General features: G+C 39.3%; 1 protein-coding gene across 5 annotated transcripts in view; it reads right to left on the bottom strand.

The window, feature by feature from the left end:
• Positions 1 to 543: 543 nt before the first annotated feature.
• The window catches only part of REPS2 (RALBP1 associated Eps domain containing 2), a 232,560-nt gene continuing 212,421 nt past the window's right edge, over positions 544 to 20,682 (bottom strand). For all 5 annotated transcript variants that reach the window (XM_061178368.1, XM_061178371.1, XM_061178370.1 and 2 more), the window contains 2 exons: positions 19,372 to 19,477; positions 544 to 1,186 (listed from right to left, as the gene is read on the bottom strand). In XM_061178368.1, coding sequence (XP_061034351.1) covers positions 1,118 to 1,186; positions 19,372 to 19,477 — 175 coding nt within the window. In that variant the 3' untranslated portion in view covers positions 544 to 1,117. The remainder of the gene's footprint in view (positions 1,187 to 19,371; positions 19,478 to 20,682) is intronic.

Here is a 20,682-nt window from a genome sequence, read left to right as displayed (position 1 = left end):
CATAAACCAATCCCTTCCCAAGGGTACACTTCACAGAGAACAAAATAGTCATATATCCAGTGTGAGGATCGGCTTTCTTTCATTATTTCTTCATACCCAATACACTCACGATCCGGGTTAAAATAACAAAGACAAAAATAACTACCAGAGATTGTTGGATTACTGGTAACAACCATTGCCCCTTCTTTCCTAGTTTGAATACCTGCGTTCAAACAACAAATACTTATCAGTCCAAACAGTCTCGTCAGCCGTTCACATTTGATGGGTGGTTTCCAAATTCATGCATTTACAGATATGTTAACCCATGCAGGATAAAAGTAGAGATCTGGCAACTATTTATTTAATTTGATCGGGCAAGGCAGTTCAGGCAGATTGCTCTTGCCCAAAAATCTACATGAAAGGGCTGAGTTGTCTGGGTTGATGGCTTAGCTGGGCCAAGTTAAATAGATCATGGACAAAACTACTACTTTACAGAGGTGTAAAGACTGAATAAGTCTTTGCCATTCAATAGAAAACAATAGTCATGTATTATTTATAGCTAGATATAATATCAAGATGGCACTAGAGAAGCAATTTTTGGCATATAGTGGTGGAGGGCACAGCGCCAGTCTAAAGCTAATGCTTTTGTTTTCTTCTACTTTTTGTTTTTATTATCATCATGCCAAAGACTATCCAGTTGGAATCACAATTATTCAGGAAACCAATCTACTGTATATGATATACATACGAAAATAAAACCTGAAGGTACTGGATTACAAGGATTACAAGGTTTTGTACAAGTCATAAATTCTTTAAATAAGTAATGCTCTAAATTGTTTTTATTTGCTAGAAGATTGGTTTTGGGTAAGGAGCAACATCTAACACCTTGAGGAAGTACTTAAGAATGGGAGGTAAATTCCACTGATAGTTACAATTTCAAGTGTGATAATCAGTTGTATTTTTTCCACCACAGTAAAACGTACACGTGAAGCACAAGAGAAAAGGTGATATGGATTATATTCCGCCGCCAAGAGCTTTTGACACAGTCTCAGACATCTATGACACGTAGTTGCGTTGAAACATTCAAAGGAAAGATCTTGGCAGGAAAGGTCACCCACTGTTACTTGAATCTTGGGGGTCACAACACAGTGACTGGACGAAGTTGTTCCAGTTGGTTTTCCAATGCAATCCGTTCTTGATGAACCTCCTGAGTTGTACAAAACAAAGAGAAGAGAGGGGTCATTTCCTGGGTTCATCCCTACTTCATCAGATACTGAAAAGAAACTTATGACTGGACCCACAAGCATTTAGGTGCCATATGACTCAAGGACAAGTGGACTGGGAGGCATCATATTTAAAGCTGGTGACCAGACACAGGAGGCTTCACAATTTGCAGTCTCTCGACTCCTTTCTTAAGATGATGAAATGAAACTGATTGACCAACCCTCCCCACCCCCCACGCCTAAATCTCACCCTCAGTTTTAACAGTGGCTGGCACAGAATGATGTTAAAAATAAAAAAACGGATTGGAAGGGAGCAGAAAAGCAAAAGCAGACTCCTAATACTGAGAGGCGAGCCATCAGGACTACATCTCTAGTTGCAATCTCTTGTTTCCACTCCAGCGCCATACTGGATCAGGACTGAGGGATGAGAAAGGGCACTGGTCGTCCTTCCACCAAAGTGTCATCCAGGCTCCTGCACAAAATATGGCTGAAGGTGTGACTTCTCGGCTAAAGGTAGAAAACAGGATCTACAATCTGCTATTTGGGAATTCAAACTTTGAGCCCTAAAACAGACCTACTGGCAGGGAGAGACGGGGATACGTAAAGGCATTCTGAAGTTGAATCAGTCAAGGTGGGAAAGAATTCTGTATAAAGGCTCAATTCTGAGACGTCCCAGAAGAAACAACATGCTAATAGTAGCGTGGAACTCAACAAACGTTTATTCACCCACCCTCCTACCTACCATCCAACAGTCTTTGAGTATCTATCTACTATGGGCCCGATTCTGCTCTGGGTGTGATGATACCACCAAGGAACAAGATAGATCAAACCAATGCCCTCACAGGGCTCATACTCAAATGGCTAGAGAAAGACAAGAAAGTCAGAAGAAAAAAAAAAAAAACCAAGACACTTTCAGAAGGAAATAAATAAGATGATGTAATAGAGAGTAATGGGGGATCTGGGAGAAAGGTGGAGAGGGTGGCCCGGGAAGGCTTCTCAAAGCGGATGCTACTGAGCAGAGACTTGAATGAAGTGAGAGGTGAGCCACATGAAAATACTGGTGAAGGATATTCAGGGAGATAAAATGGCAACCGCTAAGGCCCCAAAGGAGGGAACAAGCTTGGTGTGTTTGATGAACCAAAAGGCCTGTGTGACCAGAGCAGAGGGGACAATGAAGACCTTGGCAGGAGCTAAAGTCAAAGAGTTAGGCAGGCACCTTGTGGACAGAATAAGGAGTGTGGATGCCATTCAAAGTGTACGGCAACGAGGACTTTGAATCAGGAAAGGCATTCGGCCTAACTTAGAATTCAGAATTTTCACTCTGGCTACTGCGTAGACAATGGATTGTAGCAGGACAAGAGTGGAAGCAGGGAGCAGTTGGGAGGTTACTGCATGGAACCAGATGAGAAATGAAAATGGCTTAGATCAGGTAGCAGCCATAAAGATAGAGAGAAGGAGATGGATTCTGGACATAATTTAAATCTAGAACTAATAGGAGATGTTGATGAAGGTGATATAGGAAAGAAGGAAAGGGATTTGGGATTGAGCAAGTGGGCGGCTGGTAGTGTGGTATTAATTGAGAACAAGAAGATTGGATGAGAAATGGGCATTTAAAGGAGAGGGTTGGGAATGAAGCATCTGAGATGTGTATCAGATATATTAGGAAAAAAGTTGAATAAGCAGTTGTAAATACATGTGTAGAGCTTAGAAGAAAGAGAAGTAGGGCTTGAGGCATAAATTTATGAGATTGGATGGCCTTCAAAGCCATAAGATTATGTAACATCACCCAGCAAAATAATATATTGGGTTGGCCAAAAAGTTCGTTCTATTTTTCCACAGCATCTTTCAGAAAAACCCGAACTTTTTGGCCAACCCAATAGATGGAGGCTGCAGGTAAAGACAGAACTGAACATATGCACCAAACTCATTCCCTACTGCAACTCTACTAAAACAATTTTTTTTAACTGGGGGGGGGGGGAGTGCACATGGTCATAGACACACAAGGACAGGGAAGACAAAAGGGAAGAGGTGATAGCAATAAAATTGGTAAGCTGGAAGGCAAACTGATGAATGCTGAATGAATTAGCAAATCCAAGAAAAATAAATGTGGGGATTCTCCTAGCTGCTGAATACGTCTCTTCCAATTACGCATCATGGAACTGGAGAAAATAACCACAGGGTGGATTCGGGGATAAACTGAACCCACTGTGACATGGACCTGAGCTACAGCTCCACTGATCACCTGACCTCCATAAGCTCCTACTCTAACTGGTGGATCACAGTGATGTTTTGGGTCTCCTGGAATAAGTATCAGTTCAGAGCCTGTGTCCAGTAATCCCCCCTAAATCTGATGAGTCCCTTTTCCCCAGTGCACAGTCACACACTTTGGGAAAGGCTGGGAGAAAGATTAACAATATAAACTTTTGGCTGCAGAGTAGGGTCCTTCCTAAAGGTGACTCAGAGGCCCCTTTATTCAAGGGTTCTGTATCTGTAAACTGACTTAGTCTGGCAACTGACTGAGAAGCCATGACTGGAGCTCTGCTTGATGATTCTTCAGACTTCTGTTCACTAGACCTAGAACGTTTTCACTTCTACAGATCAAGTAAAGAAAAGTGAACTGCAAGCCAAGCATGGGGATAAAACAAGAACCAATCTGATTTTACAAAGAAGAATCCCTGAAGGACTCAAATTGGCAGCACCAGATACCTATGAAAGTGGGAGTGAAAGAGGGGAGGACGATTGGCTTAAATAAGTTTTGCTTGAAAGTCTGCTTCAGAAGTAATTAGATCCCCGAATCCTTCCTGCCACTACGGTAGAACACTGAAGATTTATTCCTTTGAAAGGTAAAACAGATGGCCTCTGGATTAGCAATACAGAGATACAATTAAGGACCAGAAATTGGACTGGAAATAGGGGGATTAAATGAATGCCCTGAATGCTGAGAACCAGAGCCCTCTCCTCCACTGAACCAGGTCTTCCCTCCATGCAGGAGACCACAAGAGTCTCCTCCCTGGGGACTCCAACCAGACCAAGAGGAAACAGCAAATGACACTGTCTTTGGGGGTTCCCCAACTCTACAGCTCAGCCAAACTGGGGGAGAATGAAGCTCAAAGTTGACAAGCCCCACAACAGGCTATGAACTTGCAATATGCATTCTCATCCTCCTCCTAAATATAAGCAGAGAAGGACCATCAGCTACTGAAGGAAAGTATCTAATTAGAAGTATATACAACAACAAAAAAAGCAAGTATTGAGGAAGAAGAAAAACTACCATTAAGAGAAGATATTACAACAATGAAACAAGAATAGGATGCCATTGAAAAGAATCAGAGAACAACAAAAAAAATGAACTCTTGGTTATTAAACACAGGAGATTTAGAGTTTAAAAATAAGTATGTCTCCACATATAGACAAAAGAAAGAAGAAAAAGAAAGAAGAGAAAAGAAAGAAACTAGAAAAGAAAAATTAGAAAACCAAACTAAGAAGTCCAGTGTCTGAAAAATATCAGGAAGGGAGAACAGAGAACATGCGGGGAGGGAGGTCAATAAAAATCAAGAAAACTCCAGGAACTGAGAAATATGGGCTTCCCAATTAAAAGGGCCTACCAAATATAGAGACCAATGGATACTAGTGACCTACGCCAAAGCAAAGGTGGGGGCAGGGGGAGGCAAAAGCAAAATGCAAAACAAAAATGAGATCACATACAAAGATCCATAAAACAGAATGAAGTGTGACATTTTACAAAATTTTATTTTTTATTATCATATGGTAAAATTGACTTTTTTTCTTTTATTGTACAGTTCTACAAACGTTAACACATATAGATTTGTGAAACTACCACCACAAAGAGGGTACAGTACAGTTCCAACAACCAAAAAGCTCCCTGGTACTACTCATTGATATACAAACCTTCACCTCATGCATAACCCTTGACAACCAGTGGTCTGTTTTCCAGCACTATAGTTTTGCCTTTTCAAGAATGTCAAATAAAAGGAATCATGCAGTACCTAACCTTTTGACACTGGCTTGTCTCACGCAGCATAACACCTTTGAGTTTCATTCCAATTGCTGCGTGTATCATTCCTTTTGCCTGATGAGTACTATTTCATCGTACTCCGTTTATCCATTCATCCTTGGAAGGACATTTGAGTTTTTTCCACGTTTCCACTATCATATAAAACTGCTATGAACATTTGTGTACAGGTTTTTGAGTGAACATAAATTTTTCATTTCACTAAGGTAGATACCCAGGAGTGGAACTGCTGGGTCACAAGGTTAAATGTATATATAACTTCATAAGAAAATGCCAAACAGTTACTCAGAGTGGGGTATCATTCAGCATTCTCACCACCAATTCACGAGGGTTCCAGTTGCCAGCACTTGATGCTGTCACGATCTTCTGTTTTAGCAATTCTATCACTGTGTATACTGGTCTGTGATCATGGTTTCAATTTGCATTTGCCTAATGGCTAACAATGCTGAATATCTTCTCACATGTTTACTTGCCATCCTTATATCCTCTTTGGTGAAGTGTCTGTTCACGTCCTTTGCCCATTTTTAAATTGAGTTGGTTGAGCTTTGAGAGTTCTTATTACTGAGTTTTGAGTTCTTTATATAATCTGGACACTAGTCCTTTGTCAAATACGTGGGTTGCAAATATTTTCTCCTAGTCTGTAGCTTGTCTCTTAATTCTCTTGCCAGTGTTTTTGGCAGAGTAAAAGTTTTAATTTTGATGAAGTCCAATTTATTGATTTTTTTTGTTATAGACTGTGCTTTTGGCATCATTTCTAACCCCAGGTCACAATAACTTTTTCCTATGTTTTCTTCTACAGGTTTTATACCTTTATGTTTTACATTTGCATCTATGATCCATTTCAAGTTAATCTTTGTATCAGGAGTGAGGTGTTCGATCAAGGTTCATTTTTTTACAGATGGATGACCAACTGTTACAAAACAATTTCTTGAAAAGACCATCCTTTCCTCAATGAATTGATTTTGTACCTTTGTCAAAGATCAAATGCCTATATTCATGTGGTCTACTTCAGGACTCCCGATCCCTCTCCACTGATCTATCATCGATCCCACACTATCTTGATTACTGAAGCTTGATACTAAAAGTGATTCCTCTACCTTTGTGCTTCTTTTGCAAATTTGTTTTAGCTATTCTAGTTCCTTGGCCCTTACATATAAATTACAGGATAGGCTGGTCTATATCTACAAAACATCCTGTTGGGATTTTGATCGGTTGCAATGAATCTATAGATCACTTTGGAGAAAAATAGTATCACTACTATGTTGAGTCTTTCAATGCACAAACAGCATATGTCTCTCCCTTTATTTAGGTCTTCTTGGATTTCTTTTAGCACCATTTTGTAGTTTTCAGTATACAGATCCTGTGTTTTATGATGAATTTATACTTAAGTATTTCATTTGGGGGAGGGGGTGAGCTATTATGAATGGTATTGTTTTTCAAATTTCTGTGATCAGTTGTTCATTGCTTGTATATAGGAATATAATTGCTTTCTGTATGACCTTATATTCTGTGGCCTTCATAAACTCAATGAGAAAATGAAATTTTAAGAAACAGTTCAATTTGCAACAGTGTCACCAAAACAATGGGAACAAATTTAACAAAAGACACATAATACTTACACACTCAGAACCACTGAGAGGAGTGTTTTCTAAAATCTAACCAATTAGACAGAGAATCTTGAAAAATTTGTACTACCTAATTTCAAGACTTACAGAAATCAAGACCGTGTAGTACCAATATAAAGATCAACAAATAGGGGTCAGACTGAAGCTGAACTGGGCCCACGTGAGGCATCAGGTGAATAAATTTTGTTTTAAGGCCGAACAAGCGGGTTAACCTTATGCAAGATGACCGTGAATTACAGCAGCCACAGCAGGAACTTTTAACCCGGATAAGCTTTTCCATTTACAAGGTGCCCTAGAAAAAAAACGGTTCTCGGCCAAGCACTCACTAAAAAAAGAAGAGGGCAAACAATTTTTCCACCTCTTCATGAGCTTCTGGTGGCCAGGATAAGACCAGATGGGACATCCCACTCGATCCAGAGCCTACAGAATCCTGGGGAAAACTGGCAGAAGAAAGCAAAGGCTGTGTGGCTGACAGGGGCTTGGTGCTCCAGCCAGGTGTCAGGCCTGTGCCTCTGAGGTGGGAGAGCCGAGCTCAGGACATTGGTCCACCAGAGACCTCCTGGCTCCACGTAATATCAAACAGCAAAAGCTCTCCCACAGATCTCCATCTCAACGCTAAGACCCAGCTCCACTCAACGACCAGCAAGCTACAGTGTTGGACACCCTATGCCAAACAACTAGCAAGACAGGAACACAAACCCACCCATTAGCAGAGTAGCTGCCTAAAATCATAATAAGGTCACAGACGCCCCAAAACACACAACCAATGCGGTCCTGCCCACCAGAAAGACAAGATCCAGCCTCATCCACCAGAACACAGGCACTAGTCCCCTCCACCAGGAAGCCTACACAACCCACTGAACCAACCTTAGCTACAGGGGGCAGACACCAAAAACAACAGGAAGTACAAGCCTACAGCCTGCGAAAAGGAGACCCCAAACACAGTAAGTTAATCAAAATGAGAAGACAGAGAAACACACAGCAGATGAAGGAGCAAGGTAAAAACCCAGCAGACCAAACGAATGAAGAGGAAATAGGCAGTCTACCTGAAAAAGAATTCAGAGTAATGAGAGTAAAGATGATCCAAAATCTTGGAAATAGAATGGAGAAAATACAAGAAACGTTTAACAAGGACCCAGAAGAACTAAAGAGCAAACAAACAATGATGAACAACACAATAAATGAAATTAAAAATTCTCTAGAAGGAATCAACAGCAGAATAACTGAGGCAGAAGAACAGAGAAGTGACCTAGAAGATAAAACAGTGGAAATAACTACCGCAGAGCAGAATAAAGAAAAAAGAATGAAAAGAACTGAGGACAGTCTCAGAGACCTCTGGGACAACATTAAACGCACCAACATTTGAATTACAGGGGTCCCAGAAGATGAAGAGAAAAAGAAAGGGACTGAGAAAACATTTGAAGAGATTATAGTTGAAAACTTCCCTAAGATGGGAAAGGAAATAGTCAATCAAGTCCAGGAAACACAGAGAGTCCCATACAGGATAAACCCAAGGAGAAACACGCCAAGACACATAATAATCAAACTATCAAAAATTAAATACATAGAAAAAATAATAAAAGCAGCAAGGGAAAAATGACAAATAACATACAAGGGAATCCCCATAAGGTTAACAGCTGATCTTTCAGCAGAAACTCTGCAAGCCAGAAGGGACTGGCAGGACATATTTAAAGTGATGAAACGGGAAAACCTACAACCAAGATTACTCTACCCAGCAAGGATCTCGTTCAGATTCGATGGAGAAATTAAAACCTTTACAGACAAGCAAAAGCTGAGAGAATTCAGCACCAACAAACCAGCTTTACAACAAATGCTAAAGGAACTTCTCTAGGCAGGAAACACAACAGAAGGAAAAGACCTACAATAACTAACCAAAAACAATTAAGAAAATGGTAATAGGAACACACATACCAATAATTACCTTAAATGTAAATGGATTAAATGCTCCAACCAAAAGACACAGACTGGCTGAATGGATACAAAAACAAGACCTGTATATATGCTGTCTACAAGAGACCCACTTCAGACCTAGGGACACATACAGACTGAAAGTGAGGGGATGGAAAAAGAGATTCCATGCAAATAGAAATCAAAAGAAAACTGGAGTAGCAATACTCATAGCAGACAAAACAGACTTTAAAATAAAGACTATTACAAGAGACAAAGAAGGACACTACATAATGACCAAGGGATCAATCCAAGAAGAAGATATAACAATTGTAAATATTTATGCACCCAACATAGGAGCACCTCAATATATAAGGCAAACGTTAACAGCCATAAAAGGGGAAACCAACAATAACACAATCACAGTAGGGGACTTTAACACCCCACTTCCACCAATGGGCAGATCATCCAAAATGAAAATAAACACGGCAACACAAGCTTTAAATGATACTTTAAACAAGATGGACTTAATTGATATTTATAGGACATTCCATCCAAAAACAACAGAATACACTTTCTTCTCAAGTGCTCATGGAACATTCTCCAGGATAGATCATATCCTGGGTCACAAATCAAGCCCTGGTAAATTTAAGAAAATTGAAATCCTATCAAGTATCTTTTCTGACCACAACACTATGAGACTAGATATCAATTACAGGAAAAAATCTGTAAAAAATACAAACACATGGAGACTAAACAATACACTGCTAAATAACCAAGAGATCATAGAAGAAAGCAAAGAGGAAATCAAAAAATACCTAGAGACCAATGACAATGAAATCACGACGATCCAAAACCTATGGGATGCAGCAAAAGCAGTTCTAAGAGGGAAGTTTAGAGCAACACAATCCTACCTCAAGAAACAACGAACATCTCAAATAAACAATCTAACTTTACACCTAAAAGAACTAGAAAAAGAAGAACAAACAAAACCCAAAGTTAGTAGAAGGAAAGAAATCATAAAGATCAGAGCAGAAATAAATGAATCAGAAACAAAGAAAAAAATAGCAAAGATCAATAAAAGTAAAAGCTGGTTCGTTGAGAAGATAAACAAAATTGATAAACCATTAGCCACACTCATCAAGAAAAAGAGGGAGAGGACTCAAATCAATAAAACTAGAAATGAAAAAGGAGAAGTTACAACAGACACCACAGAAATACAAAGCATCCTAAGAGACTACTACAAGCAACTCTATGCCAATAAAATGGACAACCTGGAAGAAATGGACAAATTCTTAGAAAAGCACAACCTTCGGAGACTGAACCAGGAAGAAATAGAAAATATAAAAAGACCAATCACAAGCACTGAAGTTGAAACTGTGATTAAAAATCTTCCAGCAAACAAAAGCCCAGGACCAGAAGGCTTCACAGGTGAATTCTATCAAACATTTAGAGAAGAGCTCACACCTATCCTTCTCAAACTCTTCCAAAATATAGCAGAGGGAGGAACACTCCCAAACTCACTCTACGAGGCCACCATCACCCTGATACCAAAACCAGACAAAGATGTCACAAAGAAAGAAAACTACAGGCCAATATCACTGATGAACATAGATGCAAAAATCCTCAACAAAATACTAGCAAACAGAATCCAACAGCACATTAAAGGGATCATACACCATGATCAAGTGGGGTTTATCCCAGGAATGCAAGGATTCTTCAATATACACAAATCAATCAATGTGATACACCATATTAACAAATTGAAGGATAAAAACCATATGATCATCTGAATAGATGCTGAAAAAACTTCTGACAAAATTCAACACCCATTTATGATAAAAACCCCCCAGAAAGTAGGCATAGAGGGAACTTATCTCAACATAATAAAGGCCATATATGACAAACCCACAGCCAACATCATTGTCAATGGTGAGAAACTGAAACCATTTCCACTAAGATCAGAAACAAGACAAGGTTGCCCACTGTCACCACTATTATTCAACGTAGTTTTGGAAGTTTTAGCTAAAGCAATCAGAGAAGAAAAAGAAATAAAAGGAATCCAAATTGGAAAAGAAGAAGTAAAACTGTCACTGTTTGCAGATGGCATGACACTTATACATAAAGAATCCTAAAGATGCTACCAGAAAACTACTAGAGCTAATCAATGAATTTGGTAAAGTCACAGGATACAAAATTAATACACAGAAATCTCTTTCATTCCTGTACACTAATGATGAAAAATCTGAAAGAGAAATTAAGGAAACACTCCCCTTTACCAGTGCAACAAAAAGAATAAAATACCTAGGAATAAACCTACCTAAGGAGACAAAAGACCTGTATGCAGAAAACTATAAGACACTGATGAAAAGACATTAAAGACAATACAAACAGATGGAGAGATATACCATGTTCTCGGATTGGAAGAATCAACATTGTGAAAATGACTATACTACCCAAAGCAATCTACAGATTCAATGCAGTCCCTATCAGACTACCAGTGGCATCTTTCACAGAACTAGAACAAAAAATTTCACGATTTGTATGGAAACACAAAAGACCCCGAATAGCCAAAGCAGTCTTGAGAAAGAAAAACAGAGCTGGAGGAATCAGGCTCCCGGACTTCAGACTATAAAGCTACAGTAATCAAGACAGTAGGGTACTGGCACATAAACAGAAGTATAGATCAGTGGAACAGGATAGAAAGCCCAGAAATAAACCCACGCACATATGGTCACCTTATCTTTGATAAAGGAGGCAAGAATATACAATGGAGAAAAGACAGCCTCTTCAATAAGTGGTGCTGGGAAAACTGGACAGCTACATGTAAAAGAATGAAATTAGAACACTTCCTAACACCATACACAAAAATAAACTCAAAATGGATTAAAGACCTCAATGTAAGGCCAGACACTATCAAACTCTTAGAGGAAAACATAGGCAGAACACTCTACGACATAAATCACAGCAAGGTTCTTTTTGATCCACCTCCTAGAGAAATGGAAATAAAAACAATAATAAACAAATGGGACCTAATGAAACTTCAAAGCTTTTATACAGCCAAGGAAATCATAAACAAGACGAAAAGACAACCCTCAGAATGGGAGAAAATATTTGCAAATGAAGCAACTGACAAAGGATTAATCTCCAAAATATACAAGCAGCTCATGCAGCTCAATATCAAAAAAACAAACAACCCAATCCAAAAATGGGCAGAAGACCTAAACAGACATTTCCCCAAAGAAGATATACAGATTGCCAACAAGCACATGAAAGGATGCTCAACATCACTAATCATTAGAGAAATGCAAATCAAAACTACAATAAGGTATCACCTCACACCAGTCAGAATGGCCATTATCAAAAAATCTACAAACAATAAATGCTGGAGAGGGTGTGGAGAAAAGGGAACCCTCTTGCACTGTTGGTGGGAATGTAAATTGATACAGTCACTATGGAGAACAGTATGAAGGTTCCTTATAAAACTAAAAATATAACTACCATACGACCCAGGAATCCCACTACTGGGCATATACCCTGAGAAAACCATAATTCAAAAAGAGTCACGTACCAAAATGTTCATTGCAGCTCTATTTACAATAGCCAGGACATGGAAGCAACCTAAGGGTCCATCAACAGATGAATGGATAAAGAAGATGTGGCACGTGTATACAATGGAATATTACTCAGCCATAAAAAGAAACGAAATTGAGTTAGTTGTAGTGAAGTGGATGGATGGAGAGACTGTCATACAGAGTGAAGTAAGTCAGAAAGAGAAAAATAAATACCATATGCTAACACATACATATAAAATCTAAAAAAAAAAAATGGTTCTGAAGAACCTAGGGGCAGGACAGGAATAAAGGCTCACACTTAGAGAATGGACTTGAGGACACAGGGAGGGGGAAGGGTAAGCTGGGACGAACTGAGAGAGTGGCATGGACTTATACATACTACCAAATGTAAAATAGGTAACTAGTGGGAAGCAGCTGCATAGCACAGGGAGATCAGCTCAGTGCTTTGTGACCACCTAGAGGGGTGGGATAGGGAGGGTGGGAGGGAGACGCAAGAGGGAGGAGATATGGGGATATATGTATATGTATAGCTGATTCGCTTTGTTATAAAGCAGAAACTGACACACCATTGTAAAGCAATTATACTCCAATAAAGATGTTAAAAAAAAAAGATTAACAAATAGGTTAATAGAATGGAATAAGAACCCATAAATAAATCACACTTATATAGTCATTAGATTTTTGACAAAGGCACCAGAGTAATCCAAGGAGGAAAAGAAACTCTTTTCTTCTAATGGTTCTAGATTAATGAGATACTGGTATGGAAAAAAATGAACCTTGACCCTAATCTCACAGCATATATAAAACTTAATTCAAAATGTATCATAGATATTGGTGCAGCCACTATGGAAAACACTATGGAAGTTCATTTAAAAAATTAAAAATAGAACTACCAGGAGTGATGTCAGCAGCACAGCTGAGTAAGACATCCTTCGTCCATATCCCCCTGCCAATAACAATTTGGCCTCTATTCACAGACAAAGGGCCTTTTTGGGAGCTTTGGGATCCAGCACCATACACCAAGGGTCCCAGGAGGAGTCTCGTCCAGCCATGCATCAGGTAATAGGCACACAGACCTCAGTTCCGGCTCTGGACCAAGCAGGGGCCCATGAAGCAGCTCTAGCCCCTCTCAGCCACAGTCCAGGAGACCCTGGAAAACACTGTTTTAGACGATCACCCACAGATGAAACAGCCTTTGTGGAAGTTCAAGTTTCAAGCAGAGAAGTTCCAGCACAATGCTAAAGAAAAATAATACAAGTCTAGATGCACTGGGGAGGGTAAGAAGAACTGTTTGACTACTCACATCACCTTCTCACAAAGCAGCACAGCTTAGGACTAAAAAAGATCTTGGCCTATGATTTCTCCCATGGGGGAAGGAAGAGCGCATACGTGAGCACCCAGTTTCCCTGGGTGTGTGGGACACTGTCAAAGAGGCTCATTCCTGTCTCGCCCCATCCAGAGCACTGAATTGTGAACTGCATGACTTGGGGGTGGGGAGGGGGAAGAGGCTGGAGAGTGGCGAACAGGACTCTCAAAAGAGGATTAAAGGAACATGGATCCTACTAAATGTGTCCAGGGGCTCCATCAAGAAGCCCACCCATAAGCCCCTGGGGATCTTCCAACTGGCCATGGGGCACTCTCAGCACTCCATGGGACTTACACACACCACCAACTTGTGGCAAGCTTCCTGTTCACATTCTTGATGACAGCAGCATGAATGACTGAGCACATACAGAAAGCCTTGCTGGCCCAAATCTGTGGACCATGAGAGACCACAAATTTGAGCTGTAGTGCCATCTTTGGGAAACAAAAGGGAGGCTGTTAGCAGTTGGCCTGGTGTTGTGCAGGATCAGAATAAGGCATACAAGCTTAAGAATTCTGCCACAAGAAGGAACAAGAAATGTTGAGCAAGTGTACCCATAGAAGATCTGAGAAATTCTCAGAATCTCTAATGGGCTGATAGAAAGTATTTCTCTCCTGAAGGCAGTTAGTAAAGACTGGAGGAGGTGACTGCTACTTCAAATGTGAAGACAGCAACACAAAACTTCAAGGAAACATGACACCACCAAAGAATTACAATAATCTTCCAGTAACCAATCCCAAAGACATGGAGATCTATGATTTTCCCAATAAAGAATTTTAAATGGCTATTTTAAGGAAACTCAATGTGCTGCAAGAAAACACAGAAAGAGAAGTCAATTAAATCAGGAAAACTACACTACACGAGTAAAATGAGAAGTTTAACAAAGAGATAGAAATCATAAAAAAGAACTACACAGAAATTCTGGAGCTGAAGAATGCAATGAATGTAATTAAAAATATAATACAGAACATCGACATCTAAATGGATCAAGCAGAAGAAAGAATCTGAGATAGAAGACAGGGATTTTGAAACTATCCAGTCAGAGAAGAACAAAGAATTTAAAAGAATGAAGAAAGGTACGTGATCTATGGGATGTCATCAAAAGAAATAGTTTGTGAATTATGAGAGTTCCTGAAGTTGAAGAGAGAGAGAAGAGGGCAGAAAGCTTATTTGAAGAAATAATGGCTGAGAACTTCCCAAATCTCGGGAGACATATGGATATCCAAGTTCATGAAGCTCACAGATCATTAAACAAACTCACCTTAAGAGTTCCTCTTGGGCTTCCCTGGTGGCACAGCAGCTAAGAATCCACCTGCCAATGCAGGGGACGTGGGTTTGAGCCCTAGTCCGGGAAGATCCCACATGCCGCGGAGCAGCTAAGCTCGTGAGCCACAACTACTGAGCCTGTGCTCTAGAGCCCGTGCCCCACGACAAGAGAAGTCACCACAATGAGAAGCCCGTGGGCACTGCAACGAAGAGTAGCCTCTGCTCGCCGAAACTAGAGAAAGCCCATGCACAGCAACGAAGACCCAATGCAGCCAAAAATAAATAAATAAAATAATAAATAAATTTATTTTTTAAAAAAAGAGTTCCTCTTTAAGACTCATTATAATAAACTTGTCAACAATCAAAGACAAAGAGAAAAATCTTAAAAGCAGCAAGAGAAAAGAAGCTTGTAACTTAAAAGGGAACTCTCATAAGGCTATCAGTGGATTTCTCAGCAGGCACCTTTTGAGAGAGTGGGATGATAATCCAAAGTGCTAAAAGAAAAAGAAAAAAACTGCCAACCAAGAATATGCTATTCAGCCAAGTTATCCTTCAGAAATGAAGGAGAGATAAAGACTTTCCCAGGCAAACAGAAGCTGAGGGAGTTCATCACCACTAGACCTGCCTTACAAGAAATGTAGAAAGGAGTTCTTCAAGCTAAATGAAAGGACACTAATTAGTAACATGAAAATATACAATATACTGGGGTAAAGTTAAGTATATAGTCAAATTCAGAATACTCTAATACTGTAATATGGTAGTGTGTTAACCACTTAAATCTAGTATAAAGGTTAAAGGAAAAGAATATTAAAAATAACTATAGCTACAATAAGTTGTTAATGAATACAAAATATGAAAAGAAGTAAATGATGACATCAAAAACAAAAAGGGGGAAGTAAAAGGGTAGAGTTTTTATACACAGTCCAAGTTAAGTTGTTATCAGAATATAATAGACTGTTATATATCTACAAGATATTTTATGTAAGCCTCATGATAACAACAAAGCAAATACAAAAACCTAGAGTAGATTCACAAAAGATAAAGAGAAGACAACAAAAGAGAAGACAACAAAAAGGAAGCAGACGCACAGATATAAAGAACAAACTAATGGTTACCAGTGGGGAGAGAAAAGGGGAAAGGGGCATTATAGGGGTAGGAGATTAAGAGGTACAAATTAATAGGTATAAAATAAGCTACAAGGATATATTGTACAACACAGGGAATATAGCCAATATTTTATAATGACTATAAATGGAGTACAACCTGTAAAAATCATGAATCACTATATTGTACACCTATAACTTACATAACATTGTACAGCAACTATAGGAACAACACTTCAATAAAAATAAATAATAATAATGAGGGTGAGAGGGAATTTTTAGAGGTGATGGGCAGTTTTATGGCATAAACTGTGACAGACTCATGGATGTATAATTATCTCCAAACTCATCATGTTGCATACATTAAATATGTACAGCTTTACTGAGGTATGTACAATCATATCTCAATAAAGTAGTTTAAAAAAAACCAAATGTTATCATAGATCTAAATGTAAAAGTTATAACAATAAAGACTTTAGAAGAAAACATAGGAGAATATCTTCATAATTTAGATGTAGGCAAAGTTTCCCTATATAGGAAGAAAGTTAATAAACCATAAGAGGAAAAAATGATAAATCAGACTTTATCAAAATTAAAAAGTTCTGTTCATGAAAAGATTCAGTTAAAAAAATTAATAGGCAAAACAAAGACTAGAAGAAAACATTCATAAAATATATACCTTGACAAAGGACTGGTAACCAAGATATATAAAAAGCATCTACCTACAACTCCACAAAAAAGGCTGAAAATGATTTTTAAATGGCCAAATATTTGGAAAAGACACTTCATAAAGTAAAATATATGAAAAGTAAATAATCACATAGAAAAGTGCTAAGGACATGTAAAATAAAAACTATCTCACCACAGGACTAGCTAAAAATTAAAACAATAACACCAAGTGTTGGCGAGGATGAGGAACAACCAGAACTCTCACACAGTAGTGGTGGGAGTACTAAACGCTACAACCACTTTGGGAAAAGCTCTAGCAGTTTCTACTAAAACTAATCACACACAGTCACCATATTACCTACTAATCCTAATCCTAGAAATTTACCCAAGAGAAATGAGAACATATTCCCACACAAAGACTTATCCCAGAATGTAGTTTTATTCAAAATAGCAAAAACTAGAACCATCTCAGGTGTCCACTAATAGGAAAATTGATAACCAAATTGCAGCATATTCACTCAATAGAATACCACTCAGCAATAAAAAGGAACAGATTACTGAGACATACAACAATGAAAATGAATCTCAAAAACATAATACTAAGTGAAAGAAGTTTTCCATAAAAGTACATGTCAGAGGACACCATTTACATAAAGTTACAGAATAGGCAACAGTATGGCCTAAGAAGTTTAGAATAGTGGTTACCTCTATGTGAGTGGGGCAGAAATTAACTGGGAAGGAGCATGAGGGAGCTTTCCGGGGAGATGGTAATGTGCTATATCTTGATAGGGGGTTGAGATCCATAAGTAGATGCATTTGTTAAAAAGTCAGCAAGTGTACACTTAAGATTTGTACACTCATTGTATGTAAAATTTACAACATGAGAAAAACTTGTAAAAATATTGAACTCTAGTTAATGATATGCATGTTAAAATATTTAGGGGATGCATACAGATGTCTGCAATTTACTTGAAAACATGTTAAAAATAAGATGGACTGAAGGATAGAAAAACATGTGATAAAACAAGTACAACGAGACGTGAATGGCAGAACCAAAGTGGTGGCTATGAAAATATTCACTGTATGATTCTTTCAACTTTCTTGTATGCTTGAAAATGTTCATAATAAAATATTAGGGGGAGCTCCCTGGTGGCCTAGTGGTTAGGATTCCGGGCTTTGACTGTCATGGCCTGGGTTCAATCCCTGATTGGGGAACTGAGATCCCACAAGCCACATGGGTCAGCCAAAAAAAATAAAACAAAAAAAAAATTAGGGCAAAGCGGGGTAGTAACGAAACAGAAAATAAAAAAGGAAGGGACAGCAGAGATTGCTAAAGAGGAATCACCAGTGAAGTAGAAGGACAACAAGGAAAGTATGATATCCCAAAAACCAGTTAGAAAAGACATTTCAGAAGAAGGAATGGTCAACGGTCAATGGCATAGATTTTTCTGAAAATCCAAATAATGTTAAAACAGGCCCACTGAATTTGGCTGTAAGAGGGGTGTAAGTGGAGGAGAACGAAAGCCACAACGAAGTGGAGGGAGAGAAAACTGTTGGTGAGGAATGAGAGACAGTAAATGAAAACAACTCTTAAGAAACTTGGCTGTGAAAAGGAGACCAGAGAGACGGGGCGGCAGCAGCAGGAGGATGTGGCGTCAGTACACTGGACAACAGCAGAGAATCAGGGGCTGTCGTGGGTGCCCCGAAAATATATGTTTAACTCCCAACCCCCCGTACCTGTAAATGTGACCGTCTATGGAAATAGGGTCTTTGTGGATATAATCTAGTTAGAAATGAGACTGTGCTAGATTAGGGTGAGCCCTAACCCAATGACTGGTATCCTTATAAAAAGAGGGCACGATAAAAAGAGGAATTTGGACACAGACACAGAGAGACACAGAGAAAACACCATGTGACAGCAGAGGCAGAAACTGGAGTGATGCATCTACCAGCCAAGGACTGCCAGCCACCACCAGAAACCGGAAGAAGAAAGGAAGATTTCCCCCCTAGAGCCTTCAGAGATAGCATAGCTCTGCTGACACCGTGATTCAGACTTCTAGCCTCCAGAGCTGGGAGAGAATAAGTTGCTACTATTTTAAGCCACCAAGTTTGTAGCACTTTGTTAGGACAGCCCTGGGAAACTAATACAGGGGAGATTAATGGTGAAGAGAAACAGGTGATGAGGAGGGGGTGATGTCCTTGAGAAGCTGATATGGAACCATTTCCAAGATCCCAGGGCAGGAGCTGGCCTTCAAGAGGATCAGGGCCACCCTCTTCCATTGAAATAAGTATAGCATCATTCATGGAGCATCTAAACAAATGAGGGGTTTACCCAGAAGGCTTCGACAATAAAGAATGCTTCAAAGAGCCTTTGTAATAGCTTCTCTGTCTTTTTAACTAGCACACAACATGCAGCCTGCATATTAAAGCTACGAGTCTTCCTCTAAGCATACAAGAACCAACCCATGAAACTTAAATACAGCGACTCTGCCTTCCAAAAGGAGTTTGAGAACAAAGAGCAAGTCCTACCAACAGGAATGGAACCAGATGCTCAGCCAATGTTTGTCAAAACAAAACACAACAGACAGACACAAAGCCTGGTAATCCAAATTCAGGAAGCTCCTTACCTTGAGCTGCTGCTGGAGTTCACTGTTCAACCGGGCCAGCACTGCATTTGCCTCTTTATTTTTGCGGATAGCAGTTTGAATAGCCTTCTTCTGTTTGGAAGACTGTCTACAAAAAAGTACAAACAGTTCACTGAAATAGAACTTAGAGGTCTGGATCCTTGTGGGTCAGAACTCTCCGATTCACAGTAAGTGCTAAACTAACAAGGGGCTAATGTCACAGGGCTCCAAAAATAAAATCAGATATTCACACAGGCAGGCAGGCAGGCACACACCAAAGGAAACAAATTTGTTGGGATGAATTATTTACACCGGAAGTAATTTCCATTTTATAACTTGAAGAAAAGCTGTGAATTGGGCCTTTTCAAACACTCTTCGTTCCATTTATCCAAAGACATTTTAATAACTATTTCTTCCTGACAAACGACATTAACTGGAATGCCCTTTTTGCGCAATCATTAATGGTGTTTAAAAGAACTGCAAGTGGCCCCGTGGACAAGCGTGAAGAAAAAGAATAGAAGAATATTCCCTTTAGCAAAAAATCCTACATTAACTTAGCCAGCCTACATACCTCTCTTTTATTTATTATTTGGCATGAATGCCTGAGTGTGTATGTGTGTGAGTGCGTGTGTGCATGTGCATACACCAACATACATTCTGTGGCACTTGAGAAAAACACAAAAATGTTTTAATACCAGTCTTCCCAAATTAAGTCAAGAGTAAATTCACAGAACAGGTATAACTAAAGGGACCACACATCCCACCCGGCCCATTACTGTCTCTGCTTACACTGCCTGTCTGGCCCTAATTTTTCTTAGCACCCTCTTTCCCCCTCAAAACTGTCAATGTGGTTGTAGAACCTACATCCTTATATCCCACAGCAAGAAATATTGAATTCTCAGAGCAAAAGGGCAACCTAAGTTCCCCTAGAAAAACAAACATATTTGTAATCACTGGGAGAAGGGTTCTAGGCCAGAGCGACTGAACTAGAATGCATTGTGACCACTAGAGAGATCTGGTGACTGATCACTACGAATATACACTATGTCAGCCACTCTGCTCACCTGTAGAAGGCATGTCCCCTCCCCAACAAGTTGAAAGATTAATTTTTTTTTTACCCATAAATAGGCAGGGAAGACGCTTCAAAATCTATTTTTTACAAGATATAGATAGGATTTCTGGTTTCAGGATGAGACGGAGGAGGCACACTTCTCTCTATTCCTTCCACTAAATACAGTTAAAACCCTGGACATAATATATAGAATAATATAAGATGACTCTGCAAAGTGGAGTGAAGAAGGCAAACCAGCTAGG

This window comes from Eubalaena glacialis, chromosome X, assembly GCF_028564815.1.
Source record: "Eubalaena glacialis isolate mEubGla1 chromosome X, mEubGla1.1.hap2.+ XY, whole genome shotgun sequence".
NCBI classification, from domain to species: domain Eukaryota; kingdom Metazoa; phylum Chordata; class Mammalia; order Artiodactyla; family Balaenidae; genus Eubalaena; species Eubalaena glacialis.
This window is presented reverse-complemented; position numbering and strand designations above follow the sequence as displayed.